This window comes from Liolophura sinensis, chromosome 2, assembly GCF_032854445.1.
Source record: "Liolophura sinensis isolate JHLJ2023 chromosome 2, CUHK_Ljap_v2, whole genome shotgun sequence".
NCBI lineage: Eukaryota > Metazoa > Mollusca > Polyplacophora > Chitonida > Chitonidae > Liolophura > Liolophura sinensis.
The window spans coordinates 5,733,369-5,759,759 of record NC_088296.1 but is presented as its reverse complement, the minus strand read 5'-3'; the positions used below and the strand labels follow the sequence as shown (position 1 = coordinate 5,759,759).

At 45.2% G+C, this 26,391-nt stretch overlaps 1 protein-coding gene across 1 annotated transcript; it reads right to left on the bottom strand.

Moving 5' to 3' along the window:
- On the bottom strand, window positions 1-23,468 carry LOC135463136 (uncharacterized). Its single transcript, XM_064740453.1, has 10 exons — window positions 23,400-23,468; window positions 22,229-22,332; window positions 20,527-21,975; window positions 19,696-19,930; window positions 18,605-18,740; window positions 4,629-4,813; window positions 3,319-3,412; window positions 2,202-2,295; window positions 738-853; window positions 1-131 (listed from the first exon to the last, which is right to left on the bottom strand). Exons 2-10 carry the CDS (start codon window positions 22,329-22,331, stop codon window positions 96-98), a joined length of 2,448 nt encoding a protein of 815 aa, XP_064596523.1. The 5' UTR covers window position 22,332; window positions 23,400-23,468; the 3' UTR covers window positions 1-95.
- Between the last annotated feature and the right edge of the window lie 2,923 nt (window positions 23,469-26,391).

The window sequence follows — 26,391 nt, the reverse complement described above, 5'->3', positions numbered from 1 at the left end:
CCTGAGACAGCCAGTGAGATACTGTATGCTAGTCGCAGTCCACTGCTCCACAGCAGGATCAGTCCAAAAACACACAACAGGGGTGACTAGCAGGTTTAGAGAGCTTGACGACAGACAGGGCAGGTTGCAGACTATAATGAATAAACAAACAAAAAACAAATAAATATATACATGTACATGTAGACAAATAAACAAAAATATAAAATATACTGTGGAATGTTTATATACCCTCGCCTATAGGAACTGTGGCATGAAATCATGTGTTTAAAAGGTAATGGAGGCTCAGGCCCAATGACCTTGAGAAAAATAATTCAAGGTCAATAGTCATGTCTTCTACAAATAATACATGTCTGATGATGAAAATTACTTACATATTTACTTATATACTTACATAGTTACTTACATAGTTCAAGAGACATTCTGTGATAGAAGCCTGTCACAAAATATAATTTAAATGAACCCAATGACCTTGACAAAACGGAATAAGGTCACAGAAAAAGTAGCCTACCACTACAATGATACCCTAGTAATAAATCCAATTTTGAACAAGATATAAAATTTGTCAGTTTTGGAGCAAATGTGTCATTCTTGAAATGGATAATAAGTCTGGAATATTTAAAGTTCCTTTTCATTGGCCGCAACACACCAAAAAGTGCAAACATTATAAAAGGGTTAAAAAACTGTGAGACAAAAAAATAACAACAAACTCTGACAGAGTGAAAATGCAAGCAACTGACCTTGCTCAGCCATGCCCCGATGCAGGGCGGGTGGAACAGATGGCTGCAAGGGAGACGACTCAGATGATCTCCGAGTTCACAGCGGCTCAGACAAACAGCACAACAAAGCTCCTGATCTGTAACCATGGTAACAAAGACAGATCTATTCCCTAAACCAATTATTGAATTAAATATCAAACATAATAATAATGGAGACAAAAGTTCAAATTGGAAAACTGGTCCAACATTCAACGTATCAATCGTTGAAGGGCGTTTCCAGTTTAAATCACAAAATGTGGGAGGCTAGTGTTGTCATATTAATCAGTCTCTATGTTGTTTACCCACTGCTGTAGCTAAAGTGGAAGAAATGCATTAGTCTGCCTTTACAATGCTTCCCCATTATAAACCATAGTCAAGATTCTAAGAATACCCCCCAGTCTTCCTTTAGAAAGCTTGCCTGTCACCACAAGCAAATTTGGGGAAAAGCATTAGTCTTCCATTTAAAATGTTTCCTCATCATATGACACAGTCTTATTTTGAGTAAGGAAGTCTTCCTTGACAATCTTTCCCACAGTGATAGTCAGATTTTGTAAAAATCCCACAAGTATTCATCTTTCTTTGTACAGGTTTCCCACAGTCACAGTCAGATTTGGCAAAAGTAGAAGTATTCCTTTGCAAAGATTTCCCATGGCCAGACACAGATTTGGGAAAAGCACAAGTATTCCTTTGCAAAGATTTCCCATGGCCAGACACAGATTTGGGAAAAGCACAAGTATTCCTTTGCAAAGATTTCCCATGGCCAGACACAGATTTGGGAAAAGCACAAGTATTCCTTTGCAAAGATTTCCCATGGCCAGACACAGATTTGGGAAAAGCACAAGTATTCCTTTGCAAAGATTTCCCATGGCCAGACACAGATTTGGGAAAAGCACAAGTATTCCTTTGCACAGATTTCCCATGGCCAGACACAGATTTGGGAAAAGCACAAGTATTCCTTTGCACAGATTTCCCACAGCTGCAGTCCGATTTGGTAAAACTATAAGCCTTCCTTTGCAAAGATTTCCCACAGCTACAGTCTGATTTGGTAAAACTATAAGTCTTCCTTTGCAAAGATATCCCTCAGCCACAGTCAGATATGGGAAAAGCTCAAGTATTCCTTTACAATGCTTCCCCATAACAGTAGTAAGATTTGGTGGATTAATCACCTTTATTTAAAAAGATTTTCCACAATCACATTTAGATTTGGGAAAAGCACAGGTCTTCATTTACAATGCTTTCCCACAGCCACAGTCAAATTTGGAAAATGTACAAGTCTTTATTTACAAAGATTTTCCACAGTCACATTTAGATTTTTTGAAAAGTGCGGGTCTTCCATTACAGTGCTTTCCCACAGCCACAGTCAAATTTGGGAAAAGTGCAGGTCTTCCATCACAATGCTTTCCCACAGCCACAGTCAGATTTGAGAAAAATACAAAGTTTCCTTACCAATGTGTGAGTCATCTACAGCTAGCCTGGGAATGGACGCAATGGCCTCCTCTGTGGCAGGCGGGGGCGCATCACCATGGAAACTGGTCAGGAACTGAAGTCAAACAACGAGAGGAAAAGAATAACATTACTAACTGCAATCAAATCATAAAACACGTGGATAAATTATGTGCACAGTGCATGTACACCTATCTTGTAGGTTATTATTTCTTTTTTTTTCCTGTTAATATAAGATTTGGACTAATTAGTCTTAAACAAAGAATTATTATTATGATCATTATTAAAACTAATATATAAATATATACTAATATATAACACTACCGGCCTGTGCGTATTTCATATGGCCAAGGTTTTTGATTTATTTGATTGGTGTTTTACGCTGTACTCAAGAATATTTCACTATTATGATGGTGGCCAGCATTATGATGGGAGGAAACTGAGCAGTGCTTGGAAGAATCCCTTAACCATTAGCACGTACGGCCAGAGAGGAACCTAGCGAAGCCCCCCCCCCCCCCCCCCCTCCCCCCAAGGTTTTTGAGTCATGGCCTTGTGCTTGGCTCTCCCAAAAGAAATACTGCTACATTAATTCTTCAATATGTTTTGCATAAGTAACACACACAATATTATAGTGTTTGACAAAAGTCTTTCCAAGAGAAATACCATGTAGGGTAGGCAAGAGACACACCATGTAGGATAGGCAAGAGACACACGATGTAGGATAGACAAGAGACACACCAAGTAGGACAGGCAAGACACGCACCATGTAGGACAGGCAACAGACACACTATGTAGGACAGGCAAGAGGCAGGCACCATGTAGGACAGGCAAGAGACACACTATGTAGGACAGGCAAGAGACAGACACCATGTAGGACAGGCAAGAGACACACAACATGTAGGACAGGCAAGAGACACACAACATGTAGGACAGGCAAGAGGCAAACACCATTTAGGACAGGGAAGAGACACACAACATGTAGGACAGGCAAGAGACACACACCATGTAGGACAGGTAAGAGACACACACCATTTAGGACAGGCAAAAAACTACCGATTTAAGCAATTTACTTATGCATGAAACAAAAAATCCAGATAAAACTTATCAAATAAAACCATACCTCAAACATTGCTGTGAGCAGTTGAACGCGAACAGAGTTTGTGATTTCCCAAACAGCTATTTCTTCTCTCAGTCCGGACAACAGGGACTCCAGACTGAAATGAAGAAGCTTACGTGTAAGATCAGGGAACACACGAGCCATGTAAAAGAAAACGGAAACATAAAGGATATATCAGATACAACAAACACTGTTCAGGAAAGAAGTATATTTTGTTAAGTGCATTTGAAATATTAAGCTGGTTTTTTCTGACCAGTCACGTAAGTTTTTTGCCACTTAACACACAAAGACTGCTAGACTTTAGCATATACATATAAAGCTAGGAAAGCATTCACCAAACGTACATTTAAATAAAATATTTAAAGCCAAAAATATGGATATGAAAACACTGGTACCCTCCACGTTCCAACTGACCATACAATCTAAAGTTATGAAAGATTTTTCCTGGTTTGAAAAATTCGGCAAAAAAATAAATCAAACTATTTTACTGGCCAGTGTTTAATGAGCTTTCATCTGATATATACTTCGCTTTAGTGTTTTCTTTGTTTTTAATGACAGGAAAGATTGGTTGTCTGCCAAACAAAACTATTTATACGCTGTTCTCAGGAGTATTTCATTGATATGATCAGGTTTATTCATACAGGAAAGCAATAGATAACTGAAACATTACCACAAAAAACAATCCTGACTTAAAAACACAGCATGGGCCTCCCTGGCTCAGTTGGTTAGCGCGCTAGCGCAGCGTAATGACCCAGGAGTCTCTCACCAACGCAGTCGCTGTGAGTTCAAGTCCAGCTCATGCTGGCTTCCTCTTTGGCCATAAGTGGGAAGGTCTTCCAGCAACCTGCAGATGGTCCTGGGTTTCCCCCGGGCTCTGCCCAGTTTCCACCCACCATAATGCTGGCCACCGTCGTATAAGTGAAATATTCTTGAGTAGGGAGTAAAATACCAATCAAATACATAAATAAAAAAAGCCAATAATTTTATTTTACCCAAAACTTAACGGAGGTAAAAGTTAATTCAAAACTGGCAGTTCTGTGTGGTTTTAGTCGTAGTTAGCATGCTGGCACACTACAATGACTCGGTACACTATCAATACTGCTGGCTTGCTCTCCTGTTTTGCGAGGGAAGGTCTGCCCCCAAGCTGCAGATTGTTGTGGGTTGCCCCGGGGCTCTTTCCGAAATTCTTCCCAACACAACGCTGGCCTCTGTTGTACAAGTGAAACATTTTTGAGCATGGCATAAAACACCAATCAAACAAATAAGTAATTAAAAAATTCCTAAAAGATCACAATAACAGTCTGTATATTTACAGTAGCTGTTCTCCATTCTCCTCATTGATGTTTCCATGGTGATGAAGGTCAAGGTCAGCATCCACAGAGAGACACTGACAATGAGGGCAATCGCACTCAAACTCATCATCAGCATCTCCACTCTCCTCACCACTGTCATCCACAAATGACGACAATCCACCATCCTCTCCGTCTGTTGCTTCAGTCTGAAGATATAAAAACAGTCCACAGATCTTGTTGCAGGATATTTTGGGTGAGGCATTATATTAGTACAGTTAAGTTTAACTGCTTATTCTGTGTTGCACACAACTCTTCACTTGAGTTAAAGGAAACTACAGACTCTCCAGAGGGTACATCTTATCTGGACTTGCATTTGAAAAAAAGACCATAACTGTTCTGTCTTCAGTGACTTGACCACAAGAGGTATACATGTTGGTTAAGTTTCGACATTGTAAATTATCCTTACATAGCTGGACAGCAATATACCAAAGGGTCCTACATATGACTTGTACATATCTCACCTTGTAGTTTTTATTGAATACACCCAGTGTGTTATGTTACAAATTCAATAAGCATCACAAGTTTTAACATATTACTGCAAAAATTGGTGTCAAGGTTATTCCAGCAAACAAATTCACTCTAAGTTTCTTAAGTTTTACAATCAGTGCAATTCAATGCATACATTTACATATGACCTTTCTGTAATGCGGTCAAAGTAAATCCCATCCTGTCTGAGTATGTCATCATGTCACCACCCTCTCACCCTACTCTGTCAGAGTATGTCACCATTTCACCACCCTCTCACCCTACTCTGTCAGAGTATGTCACCATGTCACCACCCTCTCACCCTACTCTGTCAGAGTATGCCACCATGTCACCACCCTCTCACCCTACTATGTCAGAGTATGTCACCACCCTACTCTGTCAGAGTATGTCACCATGTCACTTCACTCTCACCCTACTCTGTCAGAGTATGTCACCATGTCACTACCCTCTAACCCTACTATGTCAGAGTATGTCATCATGTCACCACCCTCTCACCCTACTATGTCAGAGTATGTCACCATGTCACCACCCTCTCACCCTACTCTGTCAGAGTATGTCACCATTTCACCACCCTCTCACCCTACTATGTCAGAGTATGCCACCATGTCACTACCCTCTCACCCTACTATGTCAGAGTATGTCACCATGTCACCACCCTCTCACCCTACTATGTCAGAGTATGTCACCATGTCACCACCCTCTCACCCTACTATGTCAGAGTATGTCACCATGTCACCACCCTCTCACCCTACTATGTCAGAGTATGTCACCATGTCACCACCCTCTCACCCTACTCTGTCAGAGTATGTCACCATGTCACCACCCTCTCACCCTACTATGTCAGAGTATGTCACCATGTCACCACCCTCTAACCCTACTATGTCAGAGTATGCCACCATGTCACTACCCTCTCACCCTACTCTGTCAGAGTATGTCATCATGTCACCACCCTCTCACCCTACTATGTCAGAGTATGTCACCATGTCACCACCCTCTCACCCTACTCTGTCAGAGTATGTCACCATGTCACTACCCTCTCACCCTACTATGTCAGAGTATGTCACCATGTCACCACCCTCTCACCCTACTCTGTCAGAGTATGTCACCATGTCACTACCCTCTCACCCTACTCTGTCAGAGTATGTCACCATGTCACCACCCTCTCACCCTACTCTGTCAGAGTATGTCACCATTTCACCACCCTCTCACCCTATTCTGTCAGAGTATGTCACCATGTCACCACCCTCTCACCCTACTCTGTCAGAGCATGTCACCATGTCACTACCCTCTAACCCTACTCTGTCAGAGTATGTCACCATGTCACCACCCTCTCACCCTACTCTGTCAGAGTATGCCACCATGTCACCACCCTCTCACCCTACTCTGTCAGAGTATGTCACCATGTCACCACCCTCTCACCCTACTCTGTCAGAGTATGTCACCATGTCACTTCACTCTCACCCTACTATGTCAGAGTATGTCACCATGTCACTACCCTCTCACCCTACTCTGTCAGAGTATGTCACCATGTCACCACCCTCTAACCCTACTCTGTCAGAGTATGTCACCATGTCACCACCCTCTCACCCTACTCTGTCAGAGTATGTCACCATGTCACCACCCTCTAACCCTACTATGTCAGAGTATGTCACCATGTCACCACCCTCTCACCCTACTCTGTCAGAGTATGTCACCATGTCACCACCCTCTAACCCTACTCTGTCAGAGTATGTCACCATGTCACCACCCTCTAACCCTACTCTGTCAGAGTATGTCACCATGTCACCACCCTCTCACCCTACTATGTCAGAGTATGTCACCATGTCGCCACCCTCTCACCCTACTATGTCAGAGTATGTCACCATGTCACTACCCTCTCACCCTACTATGTCAGAGTATGCCACCATGTCACCACCCTCTCACCCTACTCTGTCAGAGTATGTCACCATGTCACCACCCTCTAACCCTACTCTGTCAGAGTATGTCACCATGTCACTACCCTCTCACCCTACTATGTCAGAGTATGCCACCATGTCACCACCCTCTCACCCTACTCTGTCAGAGTATGTCACCATGTCACCACCCTCTAACCCTACTCTGTCAGAGTATGTCACCATGTCGCCACCCTCTCACCCTACTATGTCAGAGTATGTCACCATGTCACTACCCTCTCACCCTACTATGTCAGAGTATGCCACCATGTCACCACCCTCTAACCCTACTATGTCAGAGTATGCCACCATGTTACCACCCTCTCACCCTACTCTGTCAGAGTATGTCACCATGTCACCACCCTCTCACCCTACTCTGTCAGAGTATGTCACCATGTCACTACCCTCTAACCCTACTCTGTCAGAGTATGTCACCATGTCACCACCCTCTAACCCTACTATGTCAGAGTATGTCACCATGTCACCACCCTCTCACCCTACTCTGTCAGAGTATGTCACCATGTCACCACCCTCTAACCCTACTCTGTCAGAGTATGTCACCATGTCACCACCCTCTAACCCTACTATGTCAGAGTATGTCACCATGTCACCACCCTCTCACCCTACTATGTCAGAGTATGTCACCATGTCACCACCCTCTCACCCTACTCTGTCAGAGTATGTCACCATGTCACTACCCTCTAACCCTACTATGTCAGAGTATGTCACCATGTCACCACCCTCTAACCCTACTATGTCAGAGTATGCCACCATGTCACCACCCTCTCACCCTACTATGTCAGAGTATGTCACCATGTCACTACCCTCTAACCCTACTATGTCACAGTATGTTACCATGTCACTTCCCTCTCACCCTACTCTGTCAGAGTATGCCACCATGTCACTTCCCTCTCACCCTACTATGTCAGAGTATGCCACCATGTCACCACCCTCTCACCCTACTCTGTCAGAGTATGTCACCATGTCACTACCCTCTCACCCTACTATGTCAGAGTATGCCACCATGTCACCACCCTCTCACCCTACTCTGTCAGAGTATGTCACCATGTCACCACCCTCTCACCCTACTATGTCAGAGTATGTCACCACCCTACTCTGTCAGAGTATGTCACCATGTCACCACCCTCTCACCCTACTATGTCAGAGTATGTCACCACCCTACTCTGTCAGAGTATGTCACCATGTCACTACCCTCTCACCCTACTATGTCAGAGTATGCCACCATGTCACTACCCTCTAACCCTACTCTGTCAGAGTATGCCACCATGTCACCACCCTCTCACCCTACTCTGTCAGAGTATGTCATCATGTCACCACCCTCTAACCCTACTCTGTCAGAGTATGCCACCATGTCACCACCCTCTCACCCTACTCTGTCAGAGTATGCCACCATGTCACCACCCTCTCACCCTACTATGTCAGAGTATGTCACCATGTCACCACCCTCTCACCCTACTCTGTCATCACCACCCTCTCACCCTACTCTGTCAGAGTATGCCACCATGTCACCACCCTCTCACCCTACTCTGTCAGAGTATGTCACCATGTCACCACCCTCTCACCCTACTATGTCAGAGTATGTCACCATGTCACCACCCTCTCACCCTACTCTGTCAGAGTATGTCACCATTTCACCACCCTCTCACCCTACTATGTCAGAGTATGCCACCATGTCACTACCCTCTCACCCTACTATGTCAGAGTATGTCACCATGTCACCACCCTCTCACCCTACTATGTCAGAGTATGTCACCATGTCACCACCCTCTCACCCTACTCTGTCAGAGTATGTCACCATGTCACCACCCTCTCACCCTACTATGTCAGAGTATGTCACCATGTCACCACCCTCTAACCCTACTATGTCAGAGTATGCCACCATGTCACTACCCTCTCACCCTACTCTGTCAGAGTATGTCATCATGTCACCACCCTCTCACCCTACTATGTCAGAGTATGTCACCATGTCACCACCCTCTCACCCTACTCTGTCAGAGTATGTCACCATGTCACTACCCTCTCACCCTACTATGTCAGAGTATGTCACCATGTCACCACCCTCTCACCCTACTCTGTCAGAGTATGTCACCATGTCACTACCCTCTCACCCTACTCTGTCAGAGTATGTCACCATGTCACCACCCTCTCACCCTACTCTGTCAGAGTATGTCACCATTTCACCACCCTCTCACCCTATTCTGTCAGAGTATGTCACCATGTCACCACCCTCTCACCCTACTCTGTCAGAGCATGTCACCATGTCACTACCCTCTAACCCTACTCTGTCAGAGTATGTCACCATGTCACCACCCTCTCACCCTACTCTGTCAGAGTATGCCACCATGTCACCACCCTCTCACCCTACTCTGTCAGAGTATGTCACCATGTCACCACCCTCTCACCCTACTCTGTCAGAGTATGTCACCATGTCACTTCACTCTCACCCTACTATGTCAGAGTATGTCACCATGTCACTACCCTCTCACCCTACTCTGTCAGAGTATGTCACCATGTCACCACCCTCTAACCCTACTCTGTCAGAGTATGTCACCATGTCACCACCCTCTCATCCTACTATGTCAGAGTATGTCACCATGTCACCACCCTCTCACCCTACTCTGTCAGAGTATGTCACCATGTCACCACCCTCTAACCCTACTATGTCAGAGTATGTCACCATGTCACCACCCTCTCACCCTACTCTGTCAGAGTATGTCACCATGTCACCACCCTCTAACCCTACTCTGTCAGAGTATGTCACCATGTCACCACCCTCTAACCCTACTCTGTCAGAGTATGTCACCATGTCACCACCCTCTCACCCTACTATGTCAGAGTATGTCACCATGTCGCCACCCTCTCACCCTACTATGTCAGAGTATGTCACCATGTCACTACCCTCTCACCCTACTATGTCAGAGTATGCCACCATGTCACCACCCTCTAACCCTACTCTGTCAGAGTATGTCACCATGTCACCACCCTCTCATCCTACTATGTCAGAGTATGTCACCATGTCACCACCCTCTCACCCTACTCTGTCAGAGTATGTCACCATGTCACCACCCTCTAACCCTACTATGTCAGAGTATGTCACCATGTCACCACCCTCTCACCCTACTCTGTCAGAGTATGTCACCATGTCACCACCCTCTAACCCTACTCTGTCAGAGTATGTCACCATGTCACCACCCTCTAACCCTACTCTGTCAGAGTATGTCACCATGTCACCACCCTCTCACCCTACTATGTCAGAGTATGTCACCATGTCGCCACCCTCTCACCCTACTATGTCAGAGTATGTCACCATGTCACTACCCTCTCACCCTACTATGTCAGAGTATGCCACCATGTCACCACCCTCTAACCCTACTCTGTCAGAGTATGTCACCATGTCACCACCCTCTAACCCTACTATGTCAGAGTATGTCACCATGTCACCACCCTCTCACCCTACTCTGTCAGAGTATGTCACCATGTCACCACCCTCTAACCCTACTCTGTCAGAGTATGTCACCATGTCACCACCCTCTAACCCTACTATGTCAGAGTATGTCACCATGTCACCACCCTCTCACCCTACTATGTCAGAGTATGTCACCTTGTCACCACCCTCTCACCCTACTCTGTCAGAGTATGTCACCATGTCACTACCCTCTAACCCTACTATGTCAGAGTATGTCACCATGTCACCACCCTCTAACCCTACTCTGTCTGAGTATGCCACCATGTCACCACCCTCTCACCCTACTATGTCAGAGTATGTCACCATGTCACCACCCTCTCACCCTACTATGTCAGAGTATGTCACCATGTCACCACCCTCTCACCCTACTATGTCAGAGTATGTCACCATGTCACCACCCTCTCACCCTACTATGTCAGAGTATGCCACCATGTCACCACCCTCTCACCCTACTCTGTCAGAGTATGTCACCATGTCACTACCCTCTCACCCTACTCTGTCAGAGTATGCCACCATGTCACCACCCTCTCACCCTACTCTGTCAGAGTATGTCACCATGTCACCACCCTCTCACCCTACTATGTCAGAGTATGTCACCACCCTACTCTGTCAGAGTATGTCACCATGTCACTACCCTCTCACCCTACTATGTCAGAGTATGTCACCACCCTACTCTGTCAGAGTATGTCACCATGTCACTACCCTCTCACCCTACTCTGTCAGAGTATGTCATCATGTCACCACCCTCTAACCCTACTCTGTCAGAGTATGCCACCATGTCACCACCCTCTCACCCTACTCTGTCAGAGTATGCCACCATGTCACCACCCTCTCACCCTACTATGTCAGAGTATGTCACCATGTCACCACCCTCTCACCCTACTCTATCATCACCACCCTCTCACCCTACTCTGTCAGAGTATGCCACCATGTCACCACCCTCTCACCCTACTCTGTCAGAGTATGTCACCATGTCACCACCCTCTCACCCTACTCTCTCAGAGTATGTCACCATGTCACCACCCTCTCACCCTACTCTGTCAGAGTATGTCACCATGTCACTACCCTCTCACCCTACTATGTCAGAGTATGCCACCATGTCACCACCCTCTAACCCTACTATGTCAGAGTATGTCACCATGTCACTACCCTCTCACCCTACTATGTCAGAGTATGTCATCATGTCACTACCCTCTCACCCTACTATGTCAGAGTATGTCACCATGTCACCACCCTCTCACCCTACTCTGTCAGAGTATGTCACCATGTCACCACCCTCTCACCCTACTATGTCAGAGTATGCCACCATGTCACTACCCTCTCACCCTACTATGTCAGAGTATGTCACCATGTCACCACCCTCTCACCCTACTCTGTCAGAGTATGTCATCATGTCACTACCCTCTCACCCTACTATGTCAGAGTATGTCACCATGTCACCACCCTCTCACCCTACTCTGTCAGAGTATGTCACCATGTCACCACCCTCTCACCCTACTCTGTCAGAGTATGCCACCATGTCACCACCCTCTCACCCTACTATGTCAGAGTATGTCACCATGTCACCACCCTCTCACCCTACTCTGTCAGAGTATGTCATCATGTCACTACCCTCTAACCCTACTATGTCAGAGTATGTCACCATGTCACCACCCTCTCACCCTACTCTGTCAGAGTATGTCATCATGTCACTACCCTCTCACCCTACTATGTCAGAGTATGTCACCATGTCACCACCCTCTCACCCTACTATGTCAGAGTATGTCACCATGTCACCACCCTCTCACCCTACTATGTCAGAGTATGCCACCATGTCACCACCCTCTCACCCTACTATGTCAGAGTATGTCACCATGTCACCACCCTCTCACCCTACTCTGTCAGAGTATGCCACCATGTCACCACCCTCTCACCCTACTCTGTCAGAGTATGTCACCATGTCACCACCCTCTCACCCTACTATGTCAGAGTATGTCACCATGTCACCACCCTCTCACCCTACTCTGTCAGAGTATGCCACCATGTCACCACCCTCTCACCCTACTATGTCAGAGTATGTCACCATGTCACCACCCTCTCACCCTACTCTGTCAGAGTATGCCACCATGTCACCACCCTCTCACCCTACTATGTCAGAGTATGTCACCATGTCACCACCCTCTCACCCTACTCTGTCAGAGTATGTCATCATGTCACTACCCTCTCACCCTACTATGTCAGAGCATGTCACCACCCTACTCTGTCAGAGTATGCCACCATGTCACCACCCTCTCACCCTACTATGTCAGAGTATGCCACCATGTCACCACCCTCTCACCCTACTCTGTCAGAGTATGTCACCATGTCACTACCCTCTCACCCTACTATGTCAGAGTATGCCACCATGTCACCACCCTCTCACCCTACTCTGTCAGAGTATGCCACCATGTCACCACCCTCTCACCCTACTCTGTCAGAGTATGTCATCATGTCACTACCCTCTCACCCTACTCTGTCAGAGTATGTCATCATGTCACTACCCTCTCACCCTACTATGTCAGAGTATGCCACCATGTTACCACCCTCTCACCCTACTATGTCAGAGTATGTCACCATGTCACCACCCTCTCACCCTACTATGTCAGAGTATGTCACCATGTCACCACCCTCTCACCCTACTCTGTCAGAGTATGTCATCATGTCACTACCCTCTCACCCTACTATGTCAGAGCATGTCACCACCCTACTCTGTCAGAGTATGCCACCATGTCACCACCCTCTCACCCTACTATGTCAGAGTATGCCACCATGTCACCACCCTCTCACCCTACTCTGTCAGAGTATGCCACCATGTCACTACCCTCTCACCCTACTCTGTCAGAGTATGTCACCATGTCACCACCCTCTCACCCTACTCTGTCAGAGTATGTCATCATGTCACTACCCTCTCACCCTACTATGTCAGAGTATGTCACCATGTCACCACCCTCTAACCCTACTATGTCAGAGTATGTCACCATGTCACTTCCCTCTAACCCTACTATGTCAGAGTATGTCACCATGTCACTTCCCTCTCACCCTACTCTGTCAGAGTATGCCACCATGTCACTTCCCTCTAACCCTACTATGTCAGAGTATGTCACCATGTCACTTCACTCTCACCCTACTCTGTCAGAGTATGTCACCATGTCACTACCCTCTAACCCTACTATGTCAGAGTATGTCACCATGTCACTTCCCTCTCACCCTACTCTGTCAGAGTATGCCACCATGTCACTTCCCTCTAACCCTACTATGTCAGAGTATGTCACCATGTCACTTCACTCTCACCCTACTCTGTCAGAGTATGTCACCATGTCACTACCCTCTAACCCTACTATGTCAGAGTATGTCACCATGTCACTTCCCTCTCACCCTACTCTGTCAGAGTATGCCACCATGTCACTACCCTCTCACCCTACTATGTCAGAGTATGCCACCATGTCACCACCCTCTCACCCTACTCTGTCAGAGTATGCCACCATGTCACTTCCCTCTAACCCTACTATGTCAGAGTATGTCACCATGTCACCACCCTCTCACCCTACTATGTCAGAGTATGTCAACATGTCACCACCCTCTCACCCTACTATGTCAGAGTATGTCACCATGTCACCACCCTCTCACCCTACTATGTCAGAGTATGTCACCATGTCACCACCCTCTCACCCTACTCTGTCAGAGTATGCCACCATGTCACCACCCTCTCACCCTACTATGTCAGAGTATGTCACCATGTCACTACCCTCTCACCCTACTCTGTCAGAGTATGTCATCATGTCACTACCCTCTCACCCTACTATGTCAGAGTATGCCACCATGTCACCACCCTACTATGTCAGAGTATGTCACCATGTCACTACCCTCTAACCCTACTCTGTCAGAGTATGCCACCATGTCACCACCCTCTCACCCTACTCTGTCAGAGTATGTCACCATGTCACTACCCTCTAACCCTACTATGTCAGAGTATGTCATCATGTCACCACCCTCTCACCCTACTCTGTCAGAGTATGTCACCATGTCACCACCCTCTCACCCTACTTTGTCTGAGTATGCCACCATGTCACTACCCTCTCACCCTACTCTGTCTGAGTATGTCATCATGTCACCACCCTCTAACCGTACTCTGTCAGAGTATGTCACCATGCCACTACCCTCTCACCCTACTCTGTCAGAGTATGTCACCATGTCACCACCCTCTCACCCTACTCTGTCTGAGTATGTCATCATGTCACCACCCTCTAACCCTACTCTGTCAGAGTATGTCACCATGCCACTACCCTCTCACCCTACTCTGTCAGAGTATGCCACCATGTCACTACCCTCTCACCCTACTCTGTCTGAGTATGTCATCATGTCACCACCCTCTAACCCTACTCTGTCAGAGTATGTCACCATGCCACTACCCTCTCACCCTACTCTGTCAGAGTATGTCACCATGTCACCACCCTCTCACCCTACTCTGTCTGAGTATGTCATCATGTCACCACCCTCTCACCCTACTATGTCAGAGTATGTCACCATGTCACCACCCTCTCACCCTACTCTGTCAGAGTATGTCACCATGTCACTACCCTCTAACCCTACTATGTCAGAGTATGTTACCATGTCACCACCCTCTCACCCTACTCTGTCAGAGTATGTCACCATGTCACCACCCTCTCACCCTACTCTGTCAGAGTATGTCACCATGTCACTACCCTCTAACCCTACTATGTCAGAGTATGTCATCATGTCACCACCCTCTCACCCTACTCTGTCAGAGTATGTCACCATGTCACTACCCTCTCACCCTACTCTGTCAGAGTATGTCACCATGTCACCACCCTCTCACCCTACTCTGTCAGAGTATGTCACCATGTCACTACCCTCTAACCCTACTATGTCAGAGTATGTCACCATTTCACCACCCTCTCACCCTACTATGTCAGAGTATGTCACCATGTCACTACCCTCTCACCCTACTCTGTCAGAGTATGCCACCATGTCACCACCCTCTCACCCTACTCTGTCAGAGTATGCCACCATGTCACCACCCTCTCACCCTACTATGTCAGAGTATGTTACCATGTCACTTCCCTCTCACCCTACTCTGTCAGAGTATGTCACCATGTCACCACCCTCTCACCCTACTCTGTCAGAGTATGTCACCATGTCACTTCACTCTCACCCTACTCTGTCAGAGTATGTCACCATGTCACCACCCTCTAACCCTACTATGTCAGAGCATGTCACCATGTCACCACCCTCTCACCCTACTCTGTCAGAGTATGCCACCATGTCACCACCCTCTCACCCTACTATGTCAGAGTATGTCACCATGTCACTACCCTCTCACCCTACTCTGTCAGAGTATGCCACCATGTCACCACCCTCTCACCCTACTCTGTCAGAGTATGTCACCATGTCACCACCCTCTCACCCTACTATGTCAGAGTATGTCACCATGTCACCACCCTCTCACCCTACTATGTCAGAGTATGCCACCATGTCACCACCCTACTATGTCAGAGTATGTCACCATGTCACTACCCTCTAACCCTACTCTGTCAGAGTATGTCACCATGTCACCACCCTCTCACCCTACTCTGTCAGAGTATGTCACCATGTCACTACCCTCTAACCCTACTATGTCAGAGTATGTCATCATGTCACCACCCTCTCACCCTACTCTGTCAGAGTATGTCACCATGTCACCACCCTCTCACCCTACTCTGTCTGAGTATGCCACCATGTCACTACCCTCTCACCCTACTCTGTCTGAGTATGTCATCATGTCACCACCCTCTAACCCTACTCTGTCAGAGTATGTCACCATGCCACTACCCTCTCACCCTACTCTGTCAGAGTATGTCACCATGTCACCACCCTCTCACCCTACTCTGTCTGAGTATGTCATCATGTCACCACCCTCTAACCCTACTCTGTCAGAGTATGTCACCATGCCACTACCCTCTCACCCTACTCTGTCAGAGTATGCCACCATGTCACTACCCTCTCACCCTACTCTGTCTGAGTATGTCATCATGTCACCACCCTCTAACCCTACTCTGTCAGAGTATGTCACCATGCCACTACCCTCTCACCCTACTCTGTCAGAGTATGTCACCATGTCACCACCCTCTCACCCTACTCTGTCTGAGTATGTCATCATGTCACCACCCTCTCACCCTACTATGTCAGAGTATGTCACCATGTCACCACCCTCTCACCCTACTCTGTCAGAGTATGTCACCATGTCACTACCCTCTAACCCTACTATGTCAGAGTATGTTACCATGTCACCACCCTCTCACCCTACTCTGTCAGAGTATGTCACCATGTCACCACCCTCTCACCCTACTCTGTCAGAGTATGTCACCATGTCACTACCCTCTAACCCTACTATGTCAGAGTATGTCATCATGTCACCACCCTCTCACCCTACTCTGTCAGAGTATGTCACCATGTCACTACCCTCTCACCCTACTCTGTCAGAGTATGTCACCATGTCACCACCCTCTCACCCTACTCTGTCAGAGTATGTCACCATGTCACTACCCTCTAACCCTACTATGTCAGAGTATGTCACCATTTCACCACCCTCTCACCCTACTATGTCAGAGTATGTCACCATGTCACTACCCTCTCACCCTACTCTGTCAGAGTATGCCACCATGTCACCACCCTCTCACCCTACTCTGTCAGAGTATGCCACCATGTCACCACCCTCTCACCCTACTATGTCAGAGTATGTTACCATGTCACTTCCCTCTCACCCTACTCTGTCAGAGTATGTCACCATGTCACCACCCTCTCACCCTACTCTGTCAGAGTATGTCACCATGTCACTTCACTCTCACCCTACTCTGTCAGAGTATGTCACCATGTCACCACCCTCTAACCCTACTATGTCAGAGCATGTCACCATGTCACCACCCTCTCACCCTACTCTGTCAGAGTATGCCACCATGTCACCACCCTCTCACCCTACTATGTCAGAGTATGTCACCATGTCACTACCCTCTCACCCTACTCTGTCAGAGTATGCCACCATGTCACCACCCTCTCACCCTACTCTGTCAGAGTATGTCACCATGTCACCACCCTCTCACCCTACTATGTCAGAGTATGTCACCATGTCACCACCCTCTCACCCTACTATGTCAGAGTATGTCACCATGTCACCACCCTCTAACCCTACTATGTCAGAGTATGCCACCATGTCACCACCCTACTCTGTCAGAGTATGTCACCATGTCACCACCCTCTCACCCTACTCTGTCAGAGTATGTCACCATGTCACTACCCTCTAACCCTACTATGTCAGAGTATGTCACCATGTCACCACCCTCTCACCCTACTATGTCAGAGTATGCCACCATGTCACCACCCTCTAACCCTACTCTGTCAGAGTATGTCACCATGTCACCACCCTCTCACCCTACTCTGTCAGAGTATGTCACCACCCTACTCTGTCAGAGTATGTCACCATGTCACTACCCTCTCACCCTTCTCTCTCAGAGTGAGTGAGTGAGTGTGAGTGAGGGTTTAACGTCGTACTCAACAATTTTTCAGTCATATGACGACGAAGGAATCATTAGGGTGCATGTATGTGTAATGTGCCTCCTTGTTGCAGGACAGATTTCCACAGCTCTTTTATTTAGTGCTGCTTCACTGAGACGACTTACCAAAGGCAAGTAAGCCGCCCCGCCCAAGCCATTATACTGATACGCGTCAACCAGTCGTCGCACTATCCCCTTCATGCTGAACACCAAGCGAGGAAGTTACAACTTCCTCTTTTAAAGTCTTAGGTGTAACTCAATCAAGGATTGGTCCTGGATCTACCGGTCCCGAAGCGGACGCTCTACCAACTGTGCTATCTGGGCCGCTCAGAGTGTGTGACCAAGTCACTACACTCTCACCCTACTCTGTCAGAGGATGTCCCCGCCCTACTCTGTCAGAGTATGTCCCAGCCATACACCTGTTCCATAACTCGACTCTCACACAAATACCTGACTGTTCAGACTCACATCAGAGAGGCGCTGGTGGAGGGTTGAGCTGTCAGATATCAGATCACGGATCTCCCCTTCCTCTCCGTAATCAATATCTTCTTTATCCACAACAGAGTTATCTGCCCCTGCACTCCAGTTGTACTCTGCAGGAATGCTGGGGAACAGAAGAACACTGTTTACAAATGTATCAGATAGTGTATTTTACCATAAGTTTTTCTTTCCATTTTTTTTAAGCTACACACAGTCTACACTGTTCTTGTTTTTCTCTCTATGCTGTACGTCTATCACACTGTCTGTGCTATTCTCATTTTTCAGTCTATGCTGTACGTCTATCACGCTGTCTAGGTTGTTTTTGTTTTACTCTCTATGCTTTACATCTATCACACTGTCTACGCTTTCTTTGTTTTACTCTCTATGCTGTACGTCTATCACACTGTCTAAGCTGTTCTTGTTTTACTCTCTATGCTGTATGTCTATCACACTATCTACGCTGTTTTTGTTTTACTCTCTGTGCTGCACGTCTATCACACTGTTGTCGCTGCTCTGGTCTTACTCTCTATGCTGTCCATCTATCACATTGTCTATGCTGTTCTCATTTTTCTCTCTATGCTGTCCGTCTATCACACTGTCTATGCTGTTCTCATTTTTCTCTCTATGCTGTCCGTCTATCACACTGTCTAGGCTGTTCTCATTTTTCTCTCTACGCTGTACGTCTATCACACTGTCTATGCTGTTCTTGTTATTCTCTCTATGCTGTACCAGGTAGCCGGCCATATGTGGGAAGGCCTTCCAACAACTTGCGGATGGTCGTGGGTTTCCCCCTGGGCTCTGCTTGATTTTCTCCCACCACATTGCTTGCCACCGTCGAATAAGTGAAATATTCTTGAGTACGGTGTAAAACACCAACCAAATAAATAAAACAAATAATTCCCACATAGAGCCATGCAAATGGGATCAAGTTTGCTACGTGTTGATTGGCTGATTCATGGTTTGCTATGTGTTGATTGGCTGACTCATGGTTTGCTAATTTTTGATTGGTTGGCTCAAAGTTTACTAACTTTTCATTGGTTGAGTTAAAATTTCCTAACTTTCCTCATTGGTGGACTCACTTGAGTGACAAGTAGTCCATGAAGAGATCGTGGTCAGAGTAGTGATGTAATGAGATCAGCAAAGAGTTCAGCAGAGAGTCTAGTCTGTCGTCGTTTTCCCCAACACAACTCTGGTCCTCACTGGATAAGGTCTGCCACTCATCACTATCATCTTGGGTGCCCTCTGTAATGAGGCTCTGGCCAGCTGTACACAGACAGTCCTCATCCTCCAGGAGGGGACCAGCTACATCCCGCTCTGCAAGTATTAATATTTAAATATAAATTTTAATATATATGTAAACAGAAATGTTTTTAATGCCATGAACATCAAGAAGAGAATATAATTTAATAATTAATTTGTGTTTTTAATATCCATTGCTCAAAACATAGTTGACTGCAGCAAATATTAAGGGATGAATGAAACACTTGGTTTTCATTTCTTAATATTTGTGCTTAAAATATGCCCTAACATGTGAAAGTACAAAAAAGCTTCATGCTCTGACAGTTTTCTTCTTGGAATATAAAAATGGATTTAAACTACAGTTTTTTTAAGGTCCCAGCAGTCACTTCAGAAATTAAGTGGCCTACTGTGATGAAGTCAACAGTGGTATCTGTCCATACAACTTTGAGGTGTTAAAAGCAAGAAATGCAGACTGGAAAAGCAAGTTCATTTCAGCATCATTCTGAAAATTCATGACCTTTGGTGGAAAATATGAATTTATACATATGCATATATACAAAATATGCCTCAAAAAGGAAGGGGTGTGTGTGTGGTGAGGGGGAGGGGTGAGAAACTATATGTTTCCTTGTATGTTTTCATTTAACCTTTAAACACCATGGAGAAAAACTTACCCTTTGAATAGGTGAGGCGCTTTCGTTTGTGTTTGTGCGTTGGAGGCTGGGTAGCAGAGATGATCTGTGAAGCACCAGCATCCTGAGCCTGTTCAGAGTCCGAAGAACTTTGCTTTGCCAATGTCACTGGTGCTCTTAAGGGTAAATTAACAATCTGTTGCCTGGAAGAACTGCGACTTGCAGAATCATCCAGAAGCACACACTGTGTCTCGTAAGCATCATGGGTTGGCTGACCATCCCGCATTGCACGTAACGCCAGTCCCTGATGCAATGACCTAAGACTTGGTAGAGTTCTACCGCTGCAGAATTGACACGGTGTTAGAGGCAGGCAGCAAGCCATGCACCAGCTATGATGACACGCCTTCCTTGGGCAGCCCGTTTTGGAGATTCTTGGAGTCAGACAGAGACATACCTTGTCCTGGCTGACACTTTCTGCTGACTTAGCACCCAAAGCACTTCTGTCTGTTGGCCACAAGATATCGCTGTTACCCTCAACACCATCCACAGCACTATCGCTGGTTTCTGTCACAGAGCTTTGGTCAGCTAAAATGGCATCGGATCCTGAGCTAGTCATCGAAGGGAGTGAGACAAAGCTTGTACCGTGACCTGGTTCATTGTTGGTCCTACAGCCTGCATTCTCTGCAGAGACTTCATTGGCCCTGCCTTCACTATGGCTTGATATTTTCTCTGAATCGCACACATTTCTATCACAGCACTCAACCAATTCATTGCTAACTTCAGGTTTTGAAATTTCATCATTGTTTTTCGTTGTGTTGAATTGAGAGAAGCAAGTTCCGCTTGTGCTACCACAGTCACTTCCACATAATGTACTACCATGATGTGTCAGAGTCCTAGAGTTCGTGCCACACTCACCCGTAGTTTCTTTATCTGCCAAAGTCCTTATTGTCCAGTTGCTAGATAATCCCCTTGACTTCCACCTGTCAAATTTACTACGACCTTTACCCACCCCCTTCTGCCGGGTGCAATTACTCCTCTTTCGACAGATCTGACCACCACTGCTATCACACTCCGACCTTCCATGACCCTTGTTACCCAAATCACACCTTCCATGACCTCTACTACTGCAATTCAACCTTCCACGACCACTCTCTTCCCTGTCAGACCTTTGACATCCCTGACCTTTCCTAAGATCACTTGGATCAGGTTTCACATTATCTTCAGGAAGACAAACTGACTCACAGACTCTATCACCACTCTCCTTACACAGATCAGGCTCCAGGGCTTGGGATTGGAATGATTGGCACAAAGGGAGAGCACTGGCTCGAGCTCGACGTCGTCGAGCACATAGGACGGGGCTCCGTGGGGGTTTAGTCTCTCTCTGACGTGGCTTTGTGTCCTCGTCTGACTGACAGTATTTTCGCCTCAGTTTTTCTGCCACCTGCTGTGCTTTAAGACGAGCATCTGTGGCAGATCCTGTGCTCTGCGAGTCTGAAATAGCAGACACTTTATTCCTTATGTAATTTAATTTACCTGCACTTAAGAATGTTGTCAACAGTTAGGATTATCGACTGTGAAGTTTGGGCAGACCATGAATTAAAAACAAGGCATTATGACAAACATGAATAATATTCAACATTTTATTGCAATTCTTCACAATGTGGTGTGCTTCCAATGACATGAAATTTAAATTTATGCTAAATGTATTGTATACATTTACTAGTCCTTTATACAGCATACTTACTTTCAGGCTGCTTTACCACCTTTGGTCGAGCACCACCGGTGTTGCCATGGCAACCCAGTACAATATTTGACGACATTCCCTTTTCTTCATCCTTTTTTTCCATACTTCACTGACAAAGAAAACATCCGTGAAAAGGCCTGGAAATGAGTGATGTTATACTATGTACACATCTTGTAGTGTCTGTAAAATTTTAGCAGAGATTGCAAGCATCATTTTGTTATTCATCTTACTTTTATTTAGATAACACCATCTACATTTGGAATTCACATGACACATGCATTTATCTGATTGTTATTGGTGCTTAACATGGTACTGGTACTAAAGAATTTACCAGGGAACCACAGGTTGAGATTAGGGGGCAAGGTGGTTGGGGGGGGGGGGGGGCTAAAGAAACCATTGTCGTTTACAAGGTTAGGGTAAATGACCTTAAATTTTACCCTTTACTGTTACACGTTTGCCTAATTCTTGAGATATGTATGTATGCTTTGGGTATTTACATCATACAATTTTTTGCTCATAAAGGGTGTGATGAAGCATGACATGCAAGGAGTCTTTGCCATGGAAGCCTTCATGACTATAACAAATCTATTCCAAAGCAAGTAGAGACATATGGTGGCGGTGTAGCGAGCATGGAAAGCAGGTCTATAGGTTGGCATGTTTTTATTTCCATGAGACTTGTCCGATATCACAGATAATCAGCATGGACCTTTGTTGAGTAAGAAATTAACACAGTTAGTTTTGAGATTCCAACAACACTAGGCTAGTAAAAGAAAAGGAGTTGGAGTATTTCTGGGCTAGTTAAAAAGATGCTTTTCAGAATAAAGGCCAAGGTTAGGTTAATCCTTATGTTTATATGCGCCAGTGAGCCCCTTATCAGACGTTAATTTTGAAAAGCCAATTATTCCACGAAGTGACGTCATTCTACCACGTGACAACAACCTCAACATTTCCCACAAAAGCAGTACCATAACCATCAAAACTCACGACTTTGGAAATGAAGTTTCCTCTAAAAAGTAATACTGCTAAAGCCTCCAATGATGCCAGTATCAGTTGTTGTTGTTGCGGAGTCACATAAATCATAACCATCTGACTCTTTCAAATTAAATGACCCGCTTCCTTATATAAATAAACATTTAATCTAAAGGCAAAGTGGTTAAGGTGTGAAACAAACCTGTAACTCTGTTGCAAGATGCATCAATTGTACAATTTCGACTAAAACCATCTCATTTTGACATTTCTTCGTGAACTTTCATCCGAGTTCATTTACTTCCCTCCAAGTGAAAATGAGCTACAGAGGGGAGGTAACTTCCGATTGTGTACATATCTCAAGCTTTATGCAGATAAATACAGGCTACATGCACACCCAGGAACCTCTCTACTCTCCCCCATCAATGTTTCTTTCTTTCATCCTCGTAAGTTAAAGGCAAATAAGGCTTAGCTGGGTGATTTATTTACCTATTATATCAACCGCACTGCGGCTCTACGTGGACGCATGAATTATTAGGCCTATACATGGAGCACAAAATATCGTTCCGGTAATCACAATTTACGAACAGAAACATACAGCAGGCTTTAATCTGTTTTGATATGTAGTTTCATTTGTGCCCCAGTACATATTATTCATATGCTGGTGAAATTATCATATTTGTGAAACAGAATTTACCAGGTTAAAAGGAACAGGTAGCACATTTTCCTCAAGATACAATAAAAATAAAAGTAATAAAATAAATAATAATAATAATAAGCCGGTAGGTCTAATAATAAAAACACTCTTTAGTAAGGCTTAAAATTACACTAATCAAATACACGGAGAGGTCATGAAAGATCAGGAAATCTGTAGGAACATCACGCGAGCATGGTATATGTAGCTCTCTCGCTGACTGATATACACATAGGCTGACGTGCATTCATGTGCATATAGGTAGGCTATAAGCCTGTTTTTCCGCTTGGGTTGGACAGTATACGACATGACTCCACGTCCATGCACTCCGAAAACGATTACCAGGTAAAAATAAATATTGGAGTAAATGTAGAGTCATGTAGAACTATATTTAGCTGTATGGCAATTACGTGCGTGCAATAAACCTTCTTAATGAGAATCTTTAGTGATAGGCCTATGTGTGTGTTCACGGGAATGCTGTGATGACCATTAGTCGCCACATGAAACTGACTGTCATCTACCCAGGGCTCAAGGTCGCATGTTCCATCTGCAGGTTCGGTTGCAGGTTTGATCAGGTGGTTTGACAGTCTTGCCGAATGTCAGTGGTTTATTCCGGGCACTTCGTTTTCCTCCGCCTATGAATTTTTAACATGAATATGCACTGTAATATACATGGAAGAAAAAAATGAGCACGACATCAAACATTTTAGTCTTATCCAAATATTTTCTTCTTCTTGTATTTTTTTTTTGTCCCAGGTACTTGCATGGTGCACGTGGGAAATCCAACCCAACCAATATCAATTATTGATTAAGGCTGTGCCATTAGCGTTTTCTCAAGTCATTTGTCAACAGTCTTTAGAAATTGCTATACTGTTGATCACTGGTCCGCGATCTAACTTCTGCTTCATGCCTTTTCTTCGGAACTTCTTTGTCTAGTGCATGGTCATTGTTTGCATGACCCATTGTCCAATCGTGGTAAACGACACAAACAACCTCATTAGTTACCCAGTTGGTATATACAAGAACACCTATGATACACAAAGTAATGGCGTCTGTGATTGGTCTGGCGTGCCAGCTATCAAACACGCCCACACGAGCCAAGAGTCGCAGTAACAATTGCTTTTCTTTTCTATTCCTTTCACTCCGTGTGAAAAATAAAATTACGACAGCTTTTCAAATAAACGGCTTACCAGCATGATCTCAATGACTGTCACACTCGTATATTTGTATGGCGTGGTTCCGGACCCAACAATGGTTTAGTGTTTGCCGAAATTCGGATCAGTTTCCAATTTAGTATTAAGGGTCTCGCACCTGTCAAAACTGAATAGACCGATACACCTTACTTTTATAATACATCTAGGATTCGCATTTGAAGTCTTTGAAGGACGGAGTAAGAGCTGGGATTAGATAATGAAAGACATTTGTCCTATGCAGAGGTTTGGGGGAACAAGACTGTTTTTGGCAGTTTGCTCTTGGACATTCGAGCAAGCAACAACGTGCACATGCACTGTGACAAACATTCGGGTCTTTGATTTTGTTGCCTATACTTTTCAGCAGTGCTATACTGCCATGCATGTGTGCCATACATGCATATGCCGGAGTTATAGCAAATGTGGATATAAATGCACATTACGCTAAAGCTTCCGAAGAAGCTGGATTTCATAACAGTACGTACCCAGCTTGTAAGAATTCCAATGTTCACCCGAGGAACACGCCATATGCAAGGCTTGTGAAAAGTATAGACCTATTTGCGAAAATTAACTGTCGAACTGAAGTGGTGTGTTTTTTTCCTCATTAACTAGGCCTACTCATAAGGCGTTTGGCTTCTTGTCGGCCAGACATTAAGCAATTTTTGTATGTCTTACCCAAGCCTTTTCCCACGTGACAACGACAAACGACCACAGGTAAGTGAATAAACGATTTAAGTGATACATTTTTATAGAATCTGGAACAATTGACAGCGAATATATAATTTATTTACATGCATGTTATTAAACGTTTTTTTTCTTTATGTTTTTTTCCAAAATATGTATTTATTTATTTGACTGGTGTTTTACGCCTTTTCAAAATAACAGATAGGACTACTTGCATTCATTGATATGTAAAACAGTAATATAGATATACATACGAAACTTTGTCTAAATTTGTACCAAAGGAAAATGTATACATGTTTTTGGTTGAATGGTATTTATAAATAAACGATGTACAATATTTAGTACATATACCATGTTCTGCTGATTTCTTGAAAGGTATTGTGTCTAATACCAGTGACGTCTAATAAATTTACCCAATAGCTACTATATAAGCATTTAGACAGTCATTTACTTCACAATTGTTCAGTCATATGACGACGAGGAGTCATTAGCTGTACATACATTCTGTGTCCTTGGGGTTAGACGAGTCCATGCCGCCAAACTGCTGTCACCATTAAAGTATCATGTCGAAAACACCAGACATGACACCCCACCCAATCACATTATACTGACACCAGGCCGACCAATCA

Excerpts from the sequence above, each read along its gene's own strand:
- LOC135463136 (XM_064740453.1), bottom strand. The coding sequence starts at position 22,331 with ATGGAAAAAAAGGATGAAGAAAAGGGAATGTCGTCAAATATTGTACTG. Across the intron at positions 3,413-4,628 it reads GAGAATGGAGAACAGCTACT|TCTGGAGTCCCTGTTGTCCG; the intron begins GTAAATATACAG and ends TCTTCATTTCAG. Across the intron at positions 2,296-3,318 it reads TGCTCACAGCAATGTTTGAG|TTCCTGACCAGTTTCCATGG; the intron begins GTATGGTTTTAT and ends GTTTGACTTCAG.